The sequence below is a fragment of the Fulmarus glacialis genome, unplaced genomic scaffold (genome assembly GCF_000690835.1).
Source record: "Fulmarus glacialis isolate BGI_N327 unplaced genomic scaffold, ASM69083v1 scaffold2195, whole genome shotgun sequence".
Lineage (NCBI taxonomy): Eukaryota > Metazoa > Chordata > Aves > Procellariiformes > Procellariidae > Fulmarus > Fulmarus glacialis.
This window is the reverse complement of record NW_009214739.1, coordinates 47,378-70,579: the sequence shown is the minus strand read 5'-3', so window position 1 is coordinate 70,579 and position 23,202 is coordinate 47,378. Positions and strand designations below refer to the sequence as shown.

General features: G+C 37.4%; 1 protein-coding gene across 2 annotated transcripts in view; it reads left to right on the top strand.

The window, feature by feature from the left end:
* Nucleotides 1-23,202, top strand: part of PRKD1 (protein kinase D1) — a 73,016-nt gene that overhangs the window by 10,967 nt on the left and 38,847 nt on the right. Inside the window, exons 2-4 of one of the 2 annotated variants that reach the window (XM_009578657.1) lie at nt 14,429-14,560; nt 15,284-15,444; nt 18,453-18,476. In XM_009578657.1, the coding sequence (XP_009576952.1) occupies nt 14,429-14,560; nt 15,284-15,444; nt 18,453-18,476 (317 nt within the window). The remainder of the gene's footprint in view (nt 1-14,428; nt 14,561-15,283; nt 15,445-18,452; nt 18,477-23,202) is intronic. The other variant, XM_009578658.1, reaches the window with a different exon arrangement.

Sequence of the window (23,202 nt, the reverse complement as noted above, 5' to 3'; positions counted from 1 at the left end):
AAAAATTAAACTAGATGTTGGAAAAAATACTGTTGGTAGGGAGGATGAATTTTCCCTGAGAGAAGGTGCACAAATCCTTCTGTCAGGATAGGACCTTTTTATGAGAGGTCACTGATGCACTGCAAGCTAATAGATCAGACATCCTACATTGCACACCTTTAATTGTCCAGTTTTCAAAGATAATACATTTTCAATTTATTTGTGTGCTGTTTAATGAAAATATCAAGTTTTCTGTTCAGTTGAGATAGCATGCTTGGTTTTCCAGAAGTCTTAGAAACACTTTCTTTTCCAAAGGCTCATAAAGAAACTATGTTTTCATGAAAGAAGAGGATAAATGCTCAAATGCATAAATAACTATTTATAACTTAGGAAACAAAAGGTAGAAATAGATGCTGGTTTTGTTGTTGGTTTTAAGCCCTCAAAACACACTAACCAAGCATGTTTAGAGAGGAGACATTGCTTTATTCTGCACAGGGTGCAGGATGGATATTTTCTACAAATCAAGCACACCGCCACAAACTCCAGGCTCTCCTTTATAGTACAAAATTAGCAAAACCACGCCTAAAGCCATGCCTAACTAATACGTATTCATGAGATTATGTAAGTGTTACGTCTTCTCTTCCTTGGCATTCTTCCCAGTCCTTCTGCGCTTGTGCGGTGGTCTTTGGTGGTTGTCGACGGTTGTTTGGGGAAGTGTCCCTTCCTCATTTTGAAGCAAAGTTCAGTTTTAGGGCACAGGTTTGCTGCTTTATCAGGGGGATGACCCTGACAACCATTCAAGGCTTATTAAAACAGTCTTTGAAATATAGCCTTTTCTATATGTTCAGGTCATCTTGACACTGCTTATCTCGGGGACTAAGGATGATGTATTCCAGGAAGGTTTGGGAGGAACAGAAGAGCTACATCCTTGATAAGAGAATGACAATTCATTGTTAAGCTTATAATTGTCTTACACATTATTTACATAATGTGCAACTGTCCAAGGCTTCATTTTCACAGTGGAAGCAGATCACTAGCAGAGGTTCTTAGGTCTGTGCTGTTAAATACATTCATATATGATCTGGAAAGCATGACTAGTAAAGTGTCAGTGTCACTCCAGATGAAATTCAGTATAGATCAATACAAAGTGTCAGGGGAATTTCATGATTTTTATCTATGTAACAAGGGGCTTGGAGTTAGCTGATACTACCAAAAATTGAGAAGTTCAAGTTATAATGTGAAAATGTCATCTTAGTGCTCAGTACCAGTCAAGAAAAGCAAATACAAGTCTTGGAATTTTTAGGAAAGGAATAGAGACAAAACAGAAAACGCTTGTAATGTCACTGCCCTTGTGTCAGTCTTTGTGACCTCCTCTCTGCTTCAGAGAATGCTTTTGCTGCAAAGCATAGGCATCTGAGGTGGTGGACTGGGGAAATACCACCAGATGCTGATGCTGCTTTGGGAACTCCTTTTTGAAAGGCAGGATTCCAGGCTTAGTAGATTTTGGTCTGATCCAGTCATTCTTATGCTTTTGTATTCTTATCACAAGATTTCACTGAAAATAAACATTTTTCAAGTTACATCAGTTTAACAGGGGTAACCTCAATGACTATGAATTTTCTGTGTTGTTATGGTTAAGGTAGAATAAGCAATTACATTATTTTTAATTATTATGCATCAATAAGTTGTATAGCCAGCTTTCCAAGAAAGGTGGGTTTGAAGTTGGTTACAGTTTATTACAGTTACATACATTGCAGTTAATGCACTAAAAAAATGCTTATCAGTTTCTAAAGTAAATCTAATTAATTCTTAATGTTCATTTTATGTAATAGAGTAGGTATATATGTTAAAACCTCTGAACTTTAAAAAACTTATTTTCCTTAAAATATTTTATTCTCACTTGGGTGAGGTGATTTTTTTTTTCCTTTCTTATTCATTTTTACTCCATTTTCTTAATATGATGCACGTCACATTTACCCTTCTTTAAAAGGTTTTAGATATTATCATTTTGACTGAGTGTAACACAACCCAGTTAATAACAGTAGCTCAATAGATTATTCAAGTATTAGACTTCAGCAGCCCCCTCTCCAGCTGATCCTTTCTCAAAAGACTTCAGGTGATGAATGAAACTTGGAGTTTGTGGTACATTGTCCTATATTTTAATGGATATTTCTATGCCCATTTGGACTTTTAATGTGATGATATCATCTGATTAGCATTCTGAATCTGTATGAAATGCTTATAATTAAAAAGGCATTGATGGAGAAAACAAAAGTTCATGTTAACAGAAAACATATTTCCATCAAAGGATGAATCAACTCTATTTACTGTTTTACAAATTTATTTAATCTATTGAGTCTTTCCTTACTCTGTGGTGCGTGAAACTTGGACATGGCTATAAATTATTTCAAAGGATGTGTCTTTAATAGCACTTGAGCTTTTCTTAAAGGTAGAGTGGCAAAGTCCTATAGATAGTGGTCTCCAAATTTTTTTATTGTGCACCCCATCACTAAAAATTTTTGAGCATACACCCCCAATATATGTATATTTATTTATTTATAACTCACACGTGTTGCTGAAGTTCTAATATTTTCTTCCTGTACCCTAATGGATTGTCTTATGCACATCCAGGCGTGTGTGCACACCACTTTAGAAACCACTAGTATAGGTTCATTTGAAGTTGTATATTAGAAAAAAAATTGTTCACCTCTAAAAAATGTAAATCGTCTTTTTTGAGTATGTGAGTAAGAAAACTTGGATTAAATTTTCTTTCTCTTTTTCTCAGTTCTTCATATTCTTTCAGTTGTTGCTGCTACTAACACAGATTCTAATCATAAAACTGCCAAAACTTGAAGATTTCTCTTTTCCTCAGCAGGCTCCATTCCCTTCCATCAAATAACTACCTCTCCCACTTCATTTTCACTAGCTACAGCATGTAATGGGGAACAAGCCGTGCCTAGGCTAAGCAGAAAACTCTTTGATATGTCATATAGGTTTTTATTTGATACATTTGTTTGACAGTTTCTTTGACCGATACATGCTTGACCAAACATTTGTATCAGCGTGTTTGTTAATTGATAGTAGTGAGTCTTGAATGGAGAGTAGCTGTAAATGATTCAGAGAGGAGCATAGTGAAAAATAAAAGGTAACCCACCTGGAATAACTTGCCCATCAGAAGAGTTGTACTGTTAACCTGTCAACAGCGTACTCTACACTACTTGGATATATGTCAGGAAAAAAAAAAAATCTACTGTTTGGAGAATCCCTCTACTTTTTCAGTCTCTCTGAATTCATGATCTTAATAACTCACTGCTCCAGTAGGTTTCAAATAAATACGGTTTATGTAAAAATATATATCTTTCAGTATCACTATTAAACTCATTGAATTTACTTTCATTGGCTGACTATTGGGTTTGGTATTTTGAAAGAGCAAATCACAATACACAGTCTCATGGTTGTTTCCAATAAATGATGTTTGCAACCCTTTATAGTAAGATACACATTTTCTTTTAGTAAGTGCTTGAAGTTTGTAGCTAAAGCAGGTCTGAGTACAAACAAGCAAACCTCCTTCCCTTGGGGAATATAACAATTTGAAACGGAAACTAAGGAGGAACAGACTCAGGAACTGCCACAGGTCGCAATCTGCTGGTTTTTATATCTGGATGGTAGTGTGACTCAAGCCTGGAGACATTGTCGTTCCAACTGAAATCTGGCTCACTCCGGCTCTTAAAGAGGCCCCAAGAATGTTTCTCTTAACCTAGTTAAGGTGTAACTTGTTGCCAAAAAGAAGTTTGGAGAGCTTGCCTGCTTCTTAGGACATGAAGACTCCTGTCACTCTAGTTTGTTGCTGCAGAAGGTTGTACTACAGGGGTTATGTTTGTTTCCTGGTTTGGTTTTTTGGCTTCCTCCTCTTCTTGAATCCGGTAAATTCTTACTCATTTCCTCTCCAAATGAAACAATTCCAGTCTTTTAATCTCTCCTTATATGGCAGTCTTTTCCATGCCTCCAGTGGTTTTTCTCATCCGTCTTCTCTCTTACCATACTTTTTTCTGGGTCTGTCTCACAGAAACTGAACACAATGTCAGGTGAGAAATATTAGTATCACCATTTCCCAACATTAATTTCAATCCCATTTATTTATGTGCATGGGTGAAATCCTGAGTAAACCTATTAAGTCAGTAGAACACTTTTGTTATCTTCAGTGGAGCAACGATATATTCTCTAAACATTTTGCTTATCTTTTTGACCTTCAGATCTACCTGGCCAGCCACTGGAGACGTTTCCATGATGAGTCATTCCTGAATTGTTGTAATCCATTTAAAAAAATTAACCACAATTCAGAGCAATAATTAATTTATTTTGTCCAGGTTATGTCATCTTGGGCATTTCATGTGCGAATTGTCCATTTACTTAGAATTGTTAGATTCTCTTGTCCCTTTTCTAGTCTTCTAGAAAGATTAAAGTGGGGGTGAGAAAATGCAATGGTTATATACAGTCATGCTTCTGTTCTTTGTCTCTGATGGTCCCATATCAAAGATCTGAGACCTGAAGAAAGCATTATTAGTCAGGCAGACACTAAAGCATGTGCCAGAAGTGGTTGCGTATTTCCAGGATTAGTTGTTTCATCACCTTCCCAGGGCTCAAGGTGAGGCTGACTGGCCTGTAGTTCCCTGGGTCGTCCTCCTTGCCCTTCTTGAAGATAGAAGTGACATTTGCTTTCCTCCAGTCTTTGGGCACGTCTCCCAATCACCATAGTCATTCAAAGATTGTTGAGAGTGGCCTCGCAATGACATCAGCCAGATCCCTCAGCACTTCTGGGTGCATCCTATCAGGGCTCATGGACATCCAATGACACCATACAAAAAAAACCCCACCTGTGTATATTCTGTGTATAATGATATATATTTATGAATTCTTAGGGTAATTTTAAGAGATATCTAAACTTTTGCAGATCATTCACATTAAAGAGTGTTAAAAATAGTTTAATGTACACAGAGGTTCCTTAGTGAGTTCAGCATAAGATTGTATTTTTAATTCCATTATACTTTTAGCCATCAGCATTTATTCACCATATATATTTTAACCATTAGCATTCATTCACCATGTAAGAAACCATTTTCTTAACCTTTTATGAAAGAAACCTGAAGGAATTAAATAAGTTTTACAACTTATATTATAAGTTATATGAGATGTATAATTCTGACAGTGACCATGTAATCCATCACTCGATTTTTTCAGAAGCCTTAGAAGAGAGCTGTGAAGAACTTAGAAAACAAAGTCAGAGGAAATAAAGATGTAAAAGACTCATAGTGTTTACTGTATGATATTAATTTAGATCAGTGTGAGCACAGAAAAGGAGCGAGAGGCTTTATTTTTAACTTGGAGCTGCTCCTTATTGCCAGTAGTCAGAGTTAATTTTGAACACTGCATCAATAGCCCCAGTAAATTTGCAGAGTATTTAATTTTGTTTTCCTATGCTAAATTAATATCTTTGCAGTGTGATTTTATGATTAACAGGGCCTGAATCCGTGAACTAAGGTATTGCTGTTTTTTCCACTTGGGTGAAAAATGGGTAAACTCATGAAGAAAGAATTCTGTGGTGAGATTTCAAATGAATATAAAACCTGCTGTGCTGTATAGTGTGTAGGTTTGAAACTGTGGAATCATTCTCAAATAAATAGAAGTACATTAAAATTGAACTTTAAAAATTCAGAATGTACAGATGAATCAAGCATGTTGACTCATAAATGTTAATCTTTTATTAAAACGCTCCATAAAAGTCTGAGCTAGCACTGGACAAATGATTGTAAATAGTTTATTATCTCCTACAGTTTATTGCTTAAATCTCACGTCATGGGTGAGACAATCTAAACAACAACCCATAGTGAATCTGTATACTGGGGTTTGTTTAAAAACCAAGGAGATCAGAGCTTTTACCTCCCACAGTGGCTCATTTGCTCCCTTCCCAGCCTTACATTCAGTAGCTCCCCACTGCCCCTCCCAGGAAGGAGGTAGCTGCTGGGCACAAAGTCATGTTTGTTCCTGCTGTGCCGCTGCTTGCAGCCACCAGTCTTGGGTGTCATTGACCAAAATCCGTGGACATCCCCTGGCCTGCATCTCCCTGATCTCTGGGATCTTCTCCCACTTCCAGCACGTTACCTCGAAGCAGGATCTTCACCTTCATCTTTCCAGCCCCCCTTCCTCTTTCTGAGATGACTGCTTGTTTTGGGGGACTTTTCTTTTCCACCCCCTCTTCTTTCTAGACCCCCAAGCTCATGGTGTTTCCAATCTAAATTGTCCATGTGCAGAAGCACAACATGTGGTCAACCTTGTAGTTGGTGGTTCAGTTTCCTGTCTCTCTATCACTGGAGGACTGAGGACATGCCACTTTTGCTTAGTCTGGGTGTTGTAAAAAATTGTAACTAGCCTGTACCCATTGCAGTTAGCAAGTAGCAGGCTTCTGCTTGAGAGTTCAAAATTCAATTCTGAAAATTTATCTCCCCCTCCATCCCTGCCTCCTACAGCCAATTACCTGCCAACTGTTAGCATTCATAATTTAAGCTATTTTTCACCTAAAACTTCGGGATAAAGCAATAATGGGTAAGGAAAACAAAACAAAACTTACTGGATTAGAAAGATTTTCCTGCATATAAAATTTAGAGTGCTGAAGTACTCACATACCTATCTAGAAAGCTCATTAGATCCAAATTTTCCATATCCAAGTTTCCTTATTTCAGAGCAGAACAAATAAAGAAACAGAGTGATTATAAGTCTGTACATGTCTAGATTTTAGGAGGTTATAGTTTCTATTATGTATTAGGGTCCCGATAATCTTAGTTTAATTTTTAAATCAGATTTCAAGATGGATGTCAGAGATCAAATCTTTGGCTTGTATGAACTGCCCTAGCTCTGCTGACTTTGGTGAGACTCCGAAAACTCAGACTGTCTTTGATTGCCAGGATGGAATAGCAAAAAGAATAAAATGCTTTCCTTTCTGTTAGCCCAGTGAAATTGTATATACAGTCATTAATTGTTATGGTTTAATCAATGCTTGAGGTGGAATAGTGTATAATGGTATGTTATATTTATTTTTTAAGTGCCAGCAGTTCTTGTAGGGAAGGACTTGGTTACGAGTGCCTGTGGGAAGTCAACAGGATACATTACTCTTAAAGGCATTCCAAATGGGAGAGGGTAGCAGAAGAATGTCTGCTTTTCATAGCTGCATAATGCTGCTAATCATGTGGTTGATGGTTTCTTATGCTATGAGAGGCGTGGATGCTAGATGACAGCTCCCATTACATAAGCTCTGTTGCTCATAATAGCAGGATCTCACCTCTGCTAATAGCTCAAAGCCCTTTTGGACTTGGAACTCAAAACGATCAGTAAATCATTTGCCTCTTTCTGAAAGCAGGACCTTGCCTCTGTGAGTTGCAATGGCTTCTTGTTCTCATTTCCAGCTGTGCTGAATGATAGATCTGCTCCTGAGCCCAGAACAAGGAGTACTAGCCATTAACAGCCAAGTCATTAACAGACTTGATGAAATAGTCTTGTCAAAACTGTTGTAGTTTCAATGTCTGTGTTTTGGTGATACTAGGAATGCTTAAGTAGACGATGACAAGTTAGCCTGAGAGTTAACAGTGTAACAGTATCATATTAAGAACATAATATTGCAAACTTTTCTGCAGAGTAGTAAATTTTTCAGGATATGGTTGTAGGCATATTTGGAACCCCTTCTTTTTTTACTGCACAATTTTATATACAGCCGGAAAGTTGCTTTCACAACATCAGTGCTCTATCAAAGCAAAAGGATAGCCTGACATTACAGAAGCTTTTTTGTTGATAAGAAAGGTCTCCATTTAGTTTGAAAAAAAATACACATATCTTTCTCTTCATCAACAGGACTTTTATTTTTTCAGTCAATAACACAGGAGTATTCGGAAAATTAGAACTTTGATTGTTATTGGCTATATGAAAGCCTTTCTAGACATGTGATTTTAAAACATAACAAATTACTAGATTATGGAAGAAGTTTAAAAGAAGAACCTGATTCATGTACAACTACTTCCAGAATTGCATGCTCTGAAAATTTAAGCTGTGCTAGGTTTAGCCGTAGAAAGTCAACTACGCCATACAGGTGGCAGAACAAGAAATACAAATTATTGTCCTGGTTTTGGCTGGGATAGAGTTAATTTTCGTCCTAGTAGCTGGTATAGTGCTGTGTTTTGGATTTAGTGTGAGGATAATGTTGATAACACACTGATGTTTTAGTTGTTGCTAAGTAGTGCTTACGCTAGTCAAGGACTTTTCAGCTTCCCATGCTCTGCCAGGTGCACAAGATGCTGGGAGGGAGCATAGCCAGGACAGCTGACCCAAACTGGCCAAGGGGATATTCCATACCATATGACATCATGCTCAGCATATAAGCTGGGGGACTTGGCCGGGGAGCAGTGACTGCTGCTCGGGAGCTGGCTGGGCATCAGTCGGCGGGTGGTGAGCAATTGCATTGTGCATCACTTATTTTGTATATTCTATCATGGTTATTATTATTATTTTCCCTTCCTTTTCTGTTCTATTAAACTGTCTTCATCTCAATCCGTTAATTTTACTTTTTTTTTCTTTTCTCTCCCCTATCCCACTGGGGGAGGGGAGTGAGTGAGTGGTTGTGTGGTGTTTGGCTGCCGGCTGGGGTTAAACCACAACAGTCCTTTTTGGTGCCCAACGTGGGGCATGAAGGGTTGAGATAATGACAGATCTGACCAGAGCGTGTTAAAGCAACTTTGTTATAAGCATTCATTATATTGGTTTAATAGTCGCTGGTCACAATGTTGATTTATTTGCTCTCAAAGTTGTTGGGCTGGCTGTCAATATTGGGTTATGTAATACCTTCCTTGCAGTATATGTTCCCTGTTGTGCTGTTTATCACCCCTTGGAACTGGGTCAAGGTTACCATTTTGCTGCACTGTGTAACACTGTTTTATGATATGATAAAATTATTGGTCGTGAGACTAATCTGATATTTGTACTCAGCATTGTTGTCATCTCTGTACCTCGGGAGTCACCTCTCAGAAACTGTTAATAATTACATTCTTTACCTTTTGTCCTCAGAGAACCAATCTATGGGGGAGACAGGGGGGAACACTTTCCCCCACTCCTTCACCTTCCCTTTCTCTTTCAGGCTATTTGCAACAGCTCTTGAGAATTTTGAATATCCTTGGGATGTTCAAACAAGCACGTTCCTATTGCTATGTCCCCTGAATGTGGTTCGGGTCTTGTTTAGCGTTAAACAACTATTTAAGAATACCATCCAGAGATCAGCCCTGGCGACAGGCACTGTGGCTACTCAAACTCCAGCGACAGTCGCTGCAGCTACTCCAACCCCCACAACAGGCACTGCAGCTACTCCAACCCCCGCGACAATTATCCATGTTTATACAGATTGAAGGCTTGTGTAACTTGCTGGTTAACATAGTTCTTCCAGATCAAGTTCTAATGACACGCTAGTTTCAGTGAATAGTGCTCTGAAATAACATAATTTCATGAGACAAGAAAACAGAATGCTGTCTGCAGAGCCTGGTGAGAACACGTAAATCTGAAGCCTAGAAAAACACTATTTTTACCTTAAAAATTAAAACCCAAAACACTTCCATGCCTTTCAACAGAGTGGAACATTGCCAAATCAGTTTCAAAAGAAGGAGAAAGAATGATGTTTTGTATTCTTCTTATTGCTGTATTCTGCAGTACTTGCCAAATTTAAAGCTTTCTTAAAATAAAATGCATTTATCCTCCCCACCTTTTATTTTTGAATATTTATCATGTCAGTATAAAATATGGCTTTTTTTAATACATCATTGTATAAAATGATATGATAAGTTCCAGTTATTCAGCCAGGAGGGTTGAAATGTAGAATAAGAATGGTATTTATCACTGCTTTTCTTTACCATTGGTATCTTTTTCTGATAATGCTGGAAGCATCCTAGAACTTGTCTCAGTTTCCTTTTCAACCAACAGATTGGTGTTCCTCATCTAGTAGTTTGTTGTTAAGTTCAATTTCTTGCTGACCTTCTCTATGGGTGGTGCCCAAGAGTATCTTTAGAGTAAGTCCTCTGGTAGTGATTTGTTGGGATTCTGGTCTACACTCCTTTGTATTCCAGCCCCAAAACTCGGTACAAATGTAGGATCTGACAATCCTTCACTGTTCCCTGAAACTGTTTCCTCCTTTTTGTGCTTTGTCTTTGGTTTCTGGAGCTTCTAGGCATAACTTTCAGGACCCTTCAGTTCAGGTGGACCCTTCATTACTAGCTCCTGCTCCCTTATCGTCACAGAAATATAGTTCAGGTGTTCTCACAGTTCATGGTAGGTGAACAGTTTTGCCAGTCAGCTCATCCCTGCTGAGTTTTAACTCCAATACATACTTAGTGTTGTAGCGGATACAGGAGGGCGAGTTCACCATGAAAACAACAGCCTAACCTGCTGCAGAGCTATTTAAATCCAGCCTTAATTCAGCACAGACAATTTACTTTTCTGTCAAGGAAAAAAATCCCAATGTTTATTCAGTAATCAATTAAACACTTAGGCAAAATTTAAGCTTCCATTGAAAGGCAATTTTCTTTGAAAATTGATCATCTCTGTTTTGCACTGTGTACCGTACAAGAAATTTTAAGGACATTTAAATTGAAGGACATATTTAAATGAAAAAAACTAAATATGTAATACTGCATGTGTGTTTATAATAACTGGTACAACAACTTCAAGTTCAGTACTTTGGGAGGTTTCTTTACATTTGATTTCTGCCTCCCTAAAATTGTATTAACATTATTACTGCTGAGTGTGGTATTTATTTAATACCACATATATTTGTAACGTGAACTAAACAAAAGATATAATAAAGTCATTTCTAAACTATTTTTTTGCCTTGGGAGTAGAAACATTTTTTATTACAAGAGCATAAGCCATGATAACCCATTAATTAATTTGCAGGGAGACTGGAAGGTTCAGTTCACCTTTAATGGAAAGGATATCAATTATTTCTTCACCATTTGTGAAGGGGTGGGGAGAGACTAGTGCAACAAAAATGGAGTTGAGAGAATGACACTCAACAACAGAATACTTTCCATCCAGTTAACAGCTTCAGATGGAATTCAGGACACAGGAAAAGAGCCAAATGATCAAATCCCTAAGGCAAAACTGCTTGTGAGAGGTTTTAATTTCAGATTTGCTTCTACAGAGATATTCATACTTACTTTTCACAAAACCTAGCATTTTAATATAAAGATACATTAAAATATTTTTAATCCATTATCTAAATTATTAAGCTAAATTGAAGTTACTGCTTTTTCTAAGCCTGGTTGTGTTTTTACTGCACTGTTCATACTGTTTGAAAAACCACCCAGTAAATCCATGTAAAACACCTCTCCAATCTTCTAATTTAGCAAACGTCATTTACTCAAAATAGAATTTAAATACATGCATAACTTTAGGTAGGTATTCAAGGAAACAGGCATAAACTTATATACATACTTAAATCCTTAGCTAGATTGAGACTTCACTATTTTTGTTTTACACATCACTCTTTTTTTAATAGTGCTTTGAGTATTACTTGTATGCTTTTAGAAACAACCTCCAGAAAGTCTGTTTTTATAAACAAAAAGTTTGCATCTCTAAAATTCACATATATGTTATTAAAATTCATGGTTATCATGTCTGAGGGCCTTATAGTAGGGTCTTCCTTATTCTCCTCCCTTGGGGAGAAGTACATGCTCACTGATTATCTTGTTTTAGTAAGTGTTGTGGTTTAACCCCAGTCAGCAACTAAGTACCGCACAGCTGCTCACTCACCCTCTCCTCCAGTGGGATGGGGGAGGGAATTGGAGGGAAAAAAAAAGTAAAACCCATGGGTTGAGATAAAGACAGTTTAATAGGACAGCAAAGGAAGAGAAAATAATAATAATGATAAAAGAATATGCAAAACAAGTGATGCACAATGCAATTGCTCACCACTGACCGATGCCCAGCCCGTCCCCGAGCAGCAATCACTGCCCCCTGGCTAACTCCCTGCAGTTTATATACTGAGCATGACGTCATATGGTGTAGAATACCCCATTGGCCAATTTGGGTCAGCTGTCCTGGCTATGCTCCCTCCCAGCTTCTTGTGCACCTGGCAGAGCATGGGAAGCTGAAAAGCCCTTGACTTAGTATAAGCCCTGCTTAGCAACAACTAAAACATCAGTGTGTTATCAACATTATTCTCATCCTAAATCCAAAACACAGCACTATACCAGCTACTAGGAAGAAAATTAACTTTATCCCCGCCGAAACTGGGACAGTAAGCTTTTTGGTTTTATATTTGTTATGTGTAAATTTAAACTAGAGACACAATGATGAAGAAGTGCACGTTGCAGTTCTGTTGGAATCTGATGGGGCATGGTGTTCTGGTTTTGGTGCTTATCCTTGAGAAAGCTCCCAGATACATAGCTTTTCCATGATCATTTTGTTATGCAAAGAAGTAGAGATGTTAATTGCAATATTCTTCATAAAGCTGTAGGTAGATATGCTCTGCAAAATCCAAAATCAAAAGTCCTGAACAGAAGGGCCGAGGCTTTGAACTTAGATTGAAACTCTGAAGGAAACAAGTAGAGAGATTCGAAGGCTTAGTGATGTGTTTATAGCGGTCTGCGTTGCTGAGGAGGTATGTTGTAGCATGCCGTGTAGCTGGAGTTTCAAAAATGCTGAAGACCATGTGTATATCACAGTTTCATAGACTAGGCAAGAGGAGAGGAGAGGAAGGTGTGAATTACCAAGGCCCAAAATGACTCCTTGGTAGTCTCTAGGAGAACAGATGACACAAGATATCCCCATCAGCTGCTTCTATAGGAGCCAACAGTGGAGAATCCAACCTCCTAACCTTTAGGCTGACCAGCACAGGTGCTAGCATGTATTTTCTATGTAAAGAGCTTACAGCATGGCTGTGAACTCCTGAAAGTATTTTCCTCGCTCCTCCTTCTCAGCGCAAATTTTCTTTAGGTTCAGTATGGTTTTCATCTATAATTTGATCTCATGTAGCTGCTGGGCTGTCGTAGCTCAATAGGTGTCCATATGTGGTAGGACCATAGAGGCATCTGTTGCCTGATTGTGGCACCTTTTCCTCCTGGTGGCTGCATGTGGTGATACAGAGGCCTAGAAAAATGAATCCTTCTCGAACTCCATAAACCAGTGATCTACTGGGGAGGTGTTGTCCTAGTTCCTATGGTAGATCTTCAATATGAATTTAAATAGGGAAGTTAATATGCCTGTATTTTGTTCTGTTTGTATAAGTAAAGAATAAATATGTATTTTTATATTTTAAATAACATCAAAATATATTTTAAAGTTTGAGTGCTTGATCCTTCCAATGTGTTCTTTGATTCGGTTGGAATTGCAGAAAACGTCCGGCTACATGCACAGAAAAGATGTTTGACTTTCAGTCCTAGACAAAGTAAAATCACAAGAATTCTGTTCAACATCTAAAATGTGTTCTGATGAGTTGTGTCTTCTAGTATACCAAGGACAGCATTACCATTACAGAGTGAGCATTGCCTTAACGGTAGTGAACTTGACTACTGTAGTCTGGAAAAAAATAGAAAAATAATATACTTGAACAAATATCCTTATGTGTTTGGAAGCCCTTGAGGCTGAAAAAAATGGCTGGCCTAACATTGTTAAATAAATAGAAAACTATTTTATTTCAGATTTGGGATGTTCTAACATGTTGGACTGTTTTATGAAGTCCTAATTTTATTAATTAAGTAAGCTTTTTAATATGGCTTATTGTGAAAACTAGGAACAGACTGCTCTGCAAGGTTTTTGTCTTTGTTGATGATTGGGTGTATAATTACATGTTTTCTTTTTAAACTCTCATGTATATTTTCAACTTCAGCAATCAGTTCACCGATACCAACACAGGCTGCTGAATAAGATATTCCAAATGGTCAGCTGAAATGGCCCATTTTTGATACATTTTCCTTTACTTGTCTAAAAAAATAATATGTTTCTTTACTGGAAGTATTCAGTTTATCTTATGTATATAGACCTTTACAGTCTGTAAAAGAGTATGTTGAAAAATTTCCAAAGTTTGATTGAACTCTGCCAATTTCTGATGTTTGATATGCTATTATTCTCCTGTGTTTTATTGGAAAAGTATTATCAGAGAAGTTATTGCTGCAAGTTTGTAAAAGCAGCTTTATTCTTTTTCCAGTGATCATTGTATATGATATATGATATACCATTGGTTGATGGTATATCATCAATCCTTTTATCTTCAAAATATAGCGTAACAACCAACACAAAATTCAAAGTTCATCATCACAGTGACCAAAAGGTATTTTGCTTTGTTCTGTGATGAAGTACCACATAGATGAAGCATATTAGTTATGTTACTAATTTTACTCATTTTTGGAATGATCTTGTGTTACAGCTTCTGCTACATTTGAAGACTTTCAAATCCGGCCCCATGCTCTTTTTGTTCATTCGTATCGAGCACCAGCCTTCTGTGACCATTGTGGAGAAATGCTGTGGGGGCTGGTGCGTCAGGGACTCAAATGTGAAGGTAAGCTGCAGTGAGATGTGATTTTCAGTCTCAGGAAGAGATACGACCATTCCACTTACGCATGTTGTCTCCGATGCCGCTTTTAAATTGTTTAGGCATCAAAAAAAAACTTACAGTAGGTAGAGACAGTAAGAACTATCAAAATAATTAACGAACTGATCCTTTTGACTGCTCTGAGGCCTCCTAGATATGGCTCTGTAACCTGCAGTGCAAAAAAATTGGTCTATATGTATTTTTAAGAAAAGGTTTTCTGAGTCTTACGCTTCCCTTATGAGCCTGAGCCTGTGTCTAATTCTGTATCGCATTAATTCAGATCATTTAACTGAAATTGCTGTCAGTCTATATGAGGTTGTAATAGCGATCTTTTCTCATTTTGCCACAACTATTTGACTCCAGGCAGACTGTATCCAATGGAATATACCATTTCCAGTGAAAGACTTCCTTACCTCCCAAGTGTGGATCACAGAAATTTCTTGCGCTTTGAGACCGTATATTTTTGAAAAATCAAAGAAAAAATACTGGTTGTAGATATAACTATTCAGAGCTCTTAACATTATGTCTCTAAAAATTTGTAGAATATAGAAACATCAGAGTAGAGGAAAAAAGTTTAATCAAAAATAAGGGTGGTGGTTTTGAACCCTTGCTGTTTAAAAAAAAAAAAAAAGTTCTTTGCTTTTTCCGGTAATAAACCGTAATCATACGGTCATAAATTTCTCTTTTCAGGATGTGGTCTAAATTACCATAAGAGATGTGCATTTAAAATCCCTAACAACTGCAGTGGTGTACGGAAAAGGCGCCTGTCAAACGTTTCCCTAACAGGACTCAGCACCGTTCGGACAGTTTCTGCAGAACCCTCGCCCAGCATGCCGGATGAAGTCCTTCTGGTATGGGATTGCCTAGCTATAGAGGCCATGGGTGTTGCTGCTAAGAAGCAATGACATTTAGTGCTATTGGATCTGGTTTTGCCTGTTATAGACTACAGAGGAGGGTGGTATGTAAATTATAAAGCGTTGCTGTGAGAAGAGGCATCTTGACCTAAAAGGGAGGTCACCAGCTTAAGGTATGTGGGTTTAAGGTATGTGGCACTTCTGATACTCCCAGTAGTCTCCTCCCTTTGGCAAGAATTAGGTTATTTTGAAGGTCTAAAACTGCCACCCATGCTAATGTGAGTAGTTGCATCTTGGAGGATGTCTTCTCTGGAACTGAAAGTTGAATTTCTTCTGTATCAGACCATTATATCCATTGGTTTGTGATATAGGAAAGATTTGCCTCAGGAGAACACTGTGACCCAAACACCACTGTATCAAACTGAGTATCTGTAACAGTCAAGGCTATAGTTAATTATTGGAGCCTGTGTATTTAGCATATTTCTAAGTGTTCAGAAGTAAGTAGGGGAAATCTCCATTATTTCCTTAAACAGATCTTTGTGGTGAGTGTATGTATATACCTGTATATATGTGTGTAGATGTATATGTAGATGTACAGTATACACACAGACACATGTAAATATATGGTGTATTCTATACGCATTAATATAGTAGTTTTCCATCATGAAAACAACTCTTCTGAGAACAAAATGTAATGACTGAAGTAAATTAGAATGATGTTATTTTTTATCTTTGGCATATTTGCCAAGTGAGGGTGGTGAAACACTGGCACAGGTTGCCCAGAGAGGTCGTAGATGCCCCATCCCTGGAAACATTCAAGGTCGGGTTGGACGGGGCTCTGAGCAACCTGATCTAGTTGAAGATGTCCCTGCCCACAGCAGGAGGGTTGGACTAGATGACCTTTAAAGGTCCCTTCCAATCCAATTGTTCCTTTTAACACTCATGGTCATAATGTACTTGAATAGTTAAGAATTTACACTGTGTGTAAATGAATCCACTCCTAAGTGAAAGTTTTGAAAACCTTAAGGTTTAAAAGAGAGGAAAGAATTTATAAGTACACACAACAATTATCATGTTTTCCTCTCAATTAGAATATTAAACTTATTAAACTTGACATACTAAAAGGACACTATTGCAAACGTTGTAGACCTGGTGTTATGTGCAGTACCATCTAGAACCATAATTATGTACTTATGCTACTGATTATCATTAGCCTGAAGCTACTTGGAAATTAAGGTTAACATTATGAATCTGTATTTTTAATTGAAAAGCTGCATAAATGAGTAAGGTGCTTAAGTTCTGCAAAAACTGCAGAAAGAAATCTTTATAGATTATTCATAATTCTCAGTAGGTTGTGTCAGAAATGCTGACTTATTCATACCAAGACAGAAAATTTTGAGGAACACTGGCCCTAATTCTGAATTGTTTCTAGAATTTTGGTTAAAAAAATTGTATGAGCATCCTGGTGTACTCTCTATAAATATTCATTGCACTCTGCTGTCACAAGATAGCAAAAAATTTCAATTTTAAAACATTTTTAATTATATGACTCTGTGTTTGCTGATACATTATGATATGAAATACCTGTTTTGCAAAGCTACATATTTTAAAACTATTGAAAATATTAAAATTGCCAGTGAAGAAATACAGTAAGTTTCATATATACTGCAGACTATATTCCTCTAAAAACTTGTAATCATGTAATCAAAAACTTGTAATCACCACGCGGATGATTCAGAACATCACATCTGTGTGCGCACACACACATGCATGCACAAAGAAAACATGTTTACAGTAGGTACAGGGATGGGCATTAACCTAGAGAAATGAAATAGCTTTCTGATTTCACCTTTATTTCAGGAAATCATAGAATCATTTACCAGATTTTCAGAAGTGCTCTCACATATGGCTTCTATATGTCTTTTGTTTTGTTTTGGGATTTTTGCATTGAATGTGTTTCACTTTTTTGTCCCTTTTTTTTAAGTGTGCATAAGCTTTGTCAGTTCTCCTGTATCAGATCTGTCCTTTGGACTCCATTCTTCTGCAGTACTTGTGAGATAAGTTTTATGGCAGTTTATACTGTGGTACCAATCAAAGCATGCACTTTGGAATGTGTTTCATTTTTCTACAGTCTGTGTGAATATACTAAGAAACATCATCCTCATTCACATTAGTGTTGGTGTGGCACTTGAATCACTGGTAACAAAATATAACTTCTGTTTGAGACCACTGAATTCAATCAGATATCTGTCAATTCTTTAAATAGGACTAAAATAAATGTTATTTTGCCCCTATTTACTATGTAGAGTCAGAGCAGTTGAGAGAGGAGTTCCTGGAGACCTTTCATAGTTGGAATTATTAACTAAGTTATGATTTCAGAACCTTTTTGTTGATATTGTGTGAACCAGAAAGAAGCCAACTTTAGCTCACAGTGTTAAATTTAGCTTCTAAGTCTGGCTTCTGGGCAAATGCCACTTACGAAGTAAGTGAAGAAGTTATGCCCTAACTTAGGAAATTGTGGCATTTGAAAAATCTTTGAGACAGGATGATGTGGAATCCTGCAAAGGGTACTTTAATTATCCTTTCATAGGGAACCACCACACACAGACACAGTTTCAGTTTGGGTATAAATGTTTTCATTTGCCATAAAGCATTTCATTTGAGCTGAAAATTGACTGGGGGCTACATTTAAGTGCAGCTTTAAGAATCTACCTCCAAAGAATAAATTCTGGGCAACAGCCTTTTTTTTGATTCTTAACTTAGTAGTGTAAAACTCATCAAACAGAAATGCTAAAAACATGTAGGTCTAGGAGGATGGTATGTAATCCAGATTTTTACCTGCCATAGCTCAAATGCAATTCTTTTACATTCTATTCTATAACATAGAATGAAAGTATAAAATAATCACACATTCATGCTTGCTTCTAAAGTAACATTATTTTCTGTCTTTTTTCCCCTCTTATTTCTTTGTTCTGTTTTTTCTTCTTTCCAACCTCCTGTCTCAGTCTCCTGTCAGCCCTGCCTATGAGGTATGTACTGAATTTGCTCTACTTCCTATCATACTATCAGGAGCATCCTCTTATGATTATCAGTGTCAATGTGAAGAAATGCAGGAATTTAATCAGATTAGTATTTTATGATCTTTAAAACTCAAGAGCATTTATTTTTCTTTTAGAAAGAGTATATCCACTGCAGAAGTCCGAAGTCTGGACTCCAAAGTGAAGGTCATAATTCTTATATTGAACAGTGAAATTAGCTAACATTAAGATATTTTGATATAAAAGTGGCATTTTCATTTCTTAGGTATAATAGAGATCATTGGTTGGACTGTAGCCCTCTTTTACTGGTAGTAACACATGGGAGGAAAATTTTAACTTCACTTTCAGAACATTGGGAATTTGCTGGAGTAATGTAGAAAATAAACATTTTATTTTAAGCTGAACAAACCTGATCTTGAAGTGCTCACCAGCAATACATTTCTGATACCATAATGCAGTATAGTAATTTTGTTTCAGAATATGGTTGCATTAAAAAAAAAAACAGTCAGGATTCTGTATTTCTGTGGAAATAAACATCAACAGTGTACAACTAAGTAACAGCTATATATAACAAAAGTGTCAAGTCTATCTTAGTGAGAAAACAATTTTATTTTTTCTAACGGGTACTTCATGTCAAAGGTTGTCCTCTTTGGCTTTCAATATGGATTTTCCAAAGAAGTTTGTTTCATGTTTAAAGGCATCTTTCCCTTGCAGCATGTATTTGAGATGCAGCCAGAGAAGAGCAGGCTTTGCAAATTTTCTTTTTTTTCCTTTTTAGAAGTACTACATAGTTAATCTGGGGAATATTTTGTTATGCTGAAATGAAGATTATCATGGCCAAACATCTATCTGTTTGAAAGAAATAACTTCATTTCTTCCTAAAACACATATATTCGTATTGTAGTATGCCTAAGTATCATAATGTGCCCCAGAAGTATGACTCCACAGAATACCCATAAAACAATACCAACAAGCATATATAGAATAAGATTTTTGTAATATCCAAGATAATTTTATTCTAAGTATGTACTATCTGAAAAATGGTAAATTCATCAATCCAGATGGTGATGGACTACCCTAAATTAACAGTAATTAAAAGTAGTAATGAAAAAAGATAAAGGTATTTGAAGGAAAAACAAAATTGTGTTTCTTTTGTAAAAAGAAAAAGTATGTTAACCATCTATGTTTTTAATTTAAAATACATTTATGCGACATAACAGCATTTTATTTCTATTTATTTTTATATATGTTTCCATTATTTTGGTAAGTTTTATTCTTCTAGATGTGATGAATGTTGATGTGTTAAGGTAATTTTTTAGACACATTGGCAGTGATTTCTCAGAAAAAGCCTAGATAGGAATAGGAATGCTGTGTCTTACGGGGCACAGATAAGTGGAACAGAATAGAATAGAATAGACTATTTCAGTTGGAAGAGACCTACAACAATCATCTAGTCCAACTGCCTGACCAATTCACGGCTGACCAATTTAAAGCATGTTATTAAGGGCATTGTCCAAATGCCTCTTAAACACTGACAGGCTTGAGGCATCAACCACCTCTCTAGGAAGGTGCTTCCTAATGCTTCCTAATGTCGAGTCTAAACCTCCCCTGGCACAGCTTTGAACCATTCCCACGCATCCTATCACTGGATCCCAGGGAGAAGAGACCAGCACCTCCCTCTCCACTTCCCCTCCTCAGGAAGCTGTAGAGAGCAATGAGGTTGCCCCTCAGCCTCCTTTTCTCCAAACTAGATAAGCGCAAAGTCCTTAGCCGCTTCTCATAGGACATGCCTTCCAGCCCTTTCACCAGCTTTGTTGCCCTTCTCTGGACGCATTCAAGGACCTTCACATCCTTCTTAAATTGTGGGGCCCAGAACTGCACACAGTACTCAAGGTGAGGCTGCACCAACACTGAATACAGCGGGATAATCACCCCTTTTGACTGGCTGGTTATGCTCTGTTTGATGCACCCCAGGATGCGGGTTGCCCTCTTGGCTGCCAGGGCATACTGCTGACTCCTGTTGAGCCTGCTGTCAACCAGCACCCCAAGATCCCTTTCTGCAGGGCTGCTCTTCAGCCACTCCTCTCCCAATTTATACTTGTGCGTGGCATTACTCTGTCCTAGGTGCAGAGTCTGGTATTTCAACTTGTTGAATTTCATGCTGTTAATCATAGCCCAATGCTCCAAACTATCTAGATCCCTCTGCAAGGCATCTTGTCCCTCAAGAGAGTCAACAGCACCTCCCAGTTTCGTATCATCAGCAAACTTGCTAATGGTGCATTCAAGTCCTACATCCAGATCGTTGATAAATATGTTGAACAGGGCTAGCCCTAGAATTGAACCCTGAGGAACACCACCGGTGACTGGTCACCAGCCAGATGTAGCCCCATTCCCTACAACCCTTTGAGCCCTGCCGATCAGCCAGTTCTTCAGCCAGTGCACCGTAAACCTGCTCATCCCACACCTGGACAACATGTCCAGAAGGATGCTGTGAGGGACAGTATCAAAAGCCTTAGTAAAATCCAGAAAAACTGCATCCACCACCTTCCTTCATCCACTAGATGGGTGACCTTATCATAGAAAGGTATCAAATCAGTTAAATAGGACTTTCCTTTTGTGAACCAATGTTGACTGTGCCTGATGATTGCATTATTCTTTAAATGCCTTTCAGTAGTACACAGTATAATCTTTTCCATAATTTTTCCAGGAATTGAGGTTAGACTAACAGGTCTGTAGTTCCCTGGGTCTTCCCTCACACCTTTTTTGTAGATTGGAATAACATTGGCTAGCTTGCAGTTGGCAGGGACCTCCCCTGACTCCCAAGACCTTTGGCAGAATATTACAGAGTTGCTTACATATTATCTTTGCTTTTTGAGGGACAATCAGGAGTTATTTTTTACTAAATAATTTACTTCATTTTAGTTTAAAAAGACTATTTACATATCACTCTCAGAATACAAAGCACCAGATGTTGCCTGCCTCTGTAGATTTGTTATAAGCAGAGTTGGCTTGAGGCTTCTCAGCTATATATAAAGAGTGATTTTGCAGAATTAGGACAGTAGAGTCACTGGGAGGGAATTGTCTTGAGTTGTAGATGGCTATTTTCTCTTCTTTCCCTTGTACCCAGCTCTTAATACAGCTGCTCTTTTCTCTTACTCCACTGAAATAAGGAGTCCTTGTTTCCCATGACTCAAAAATTCCCGCTCTACAAAGCCTTCCTTCTCCACACTCAGACAGAAAACACATCTCCTTTTCCCAGTTCCAGTCCCTATAGAGCCTCATATGCCTCCCCAACTCACTGGACTGGAAAAAAGGAGCCCTTGAGGGAAGGGTTAAAGAAGAGCTAGGGCGTTGCAGCTGAGAGCAGCTTCATGCCTTAAGCCAGTTGTAATTAGTAGGAGTCATCTTCTAATGGCTAGAGTAGAGTTCATCAGACCGAAGATCCTCGGAGGCAAAATTAATATTTCCTCTTGAAGAAAGACACTCAATTTAACTCTGAATTAATACCGTTCATAGTTATCTTCTATTCTTGTCACCCCCAAGTTATCCTGCCATGCTGTGGTGATGTACACTGCACATTTCTCTCTGTCTTATAGAAACTTATTTTCAGTGTGCTTGTTTGTTTAATAAAAAACCCTAAGCTATTTCCGGGAGTGCTCCTGGAAATCTTTTGAGGTCCAAAATCTAGATGTTATGTAAAAATAATAAAAGTGTAATATATAGGCTGTGAACTAAACCAATCCTAAGTATAAACATTGATTTAGTGCCAGGTGAATCTAGGATCATGCACTGAACAGAACTGAGAATCAAGAACTCAGTGAATCTGACACTGAAAGTTAAATATTTAAATAGGATTTTAAGTTAATTCCACAATCTTTCAAGTATCATTTTTTAGTCTTCTTGCTTTTGTACAATTATTTAAAATATTAAAACATATTAAAAGTAAAAAAACAACTCAACAAAAACTATTAAAAATGTAGTTCCCTTCTTTCGTAAAGCATTGCATTCAAAGTCCAACTGAATCCTGAATTAAAACATTGTAGGATACAGAAAGTAAATTTGGAATGGCTTACCTCATACACTGCTGTGCCATAAAATAATAGTAGTCCCTGTACTAGCTGCCATGCACTAAAAATACTGTAGGACTGAATTTCTCGTGACTAATTCAGACTACATTAGAGTAGTAGAGCTTTTCTGGCCTAATTTGCCCAAATATGATTGTTTCAGAAGTTCATCACAGCTAGATGAGATCTAAAAGATGATCAAGCCAATTATTTTAAGTTAAAAGAAGTGTATTTAGGAAAGTGTTAAATATTGCATCAGTTTTGCACCTAATATTTTCCAAATATCTAGGAAGATAGGTAGAAGAGAAAATGGTAAACAGCTTAAGACGTACATGTTCTGAAATTTCATATGTGCCATGTCTGCTGATGTTTTTGAGTGCAACTTGTTTGTGATCCCTTGGAGAGGTTTTATGGGTATTTGATTTTTCAGCTTGGACAAGGAGAGAGGTTCAGGTAATTGCCACTTGTTCTTAAATCCCCTATTTTGTTTTTAGGAAAGACATACAATAATAATAGTTGTCCTTATTGGCTTATGATCCTTCATATAAGTCATCATGGCTTAAATTGAGGACTTGTAGACGATCTGCGACTGTGACAGTAGGAATTCTTTAGGAGTGTATGGTACGTCTGAGCAAACATACACTCAGAGCTAA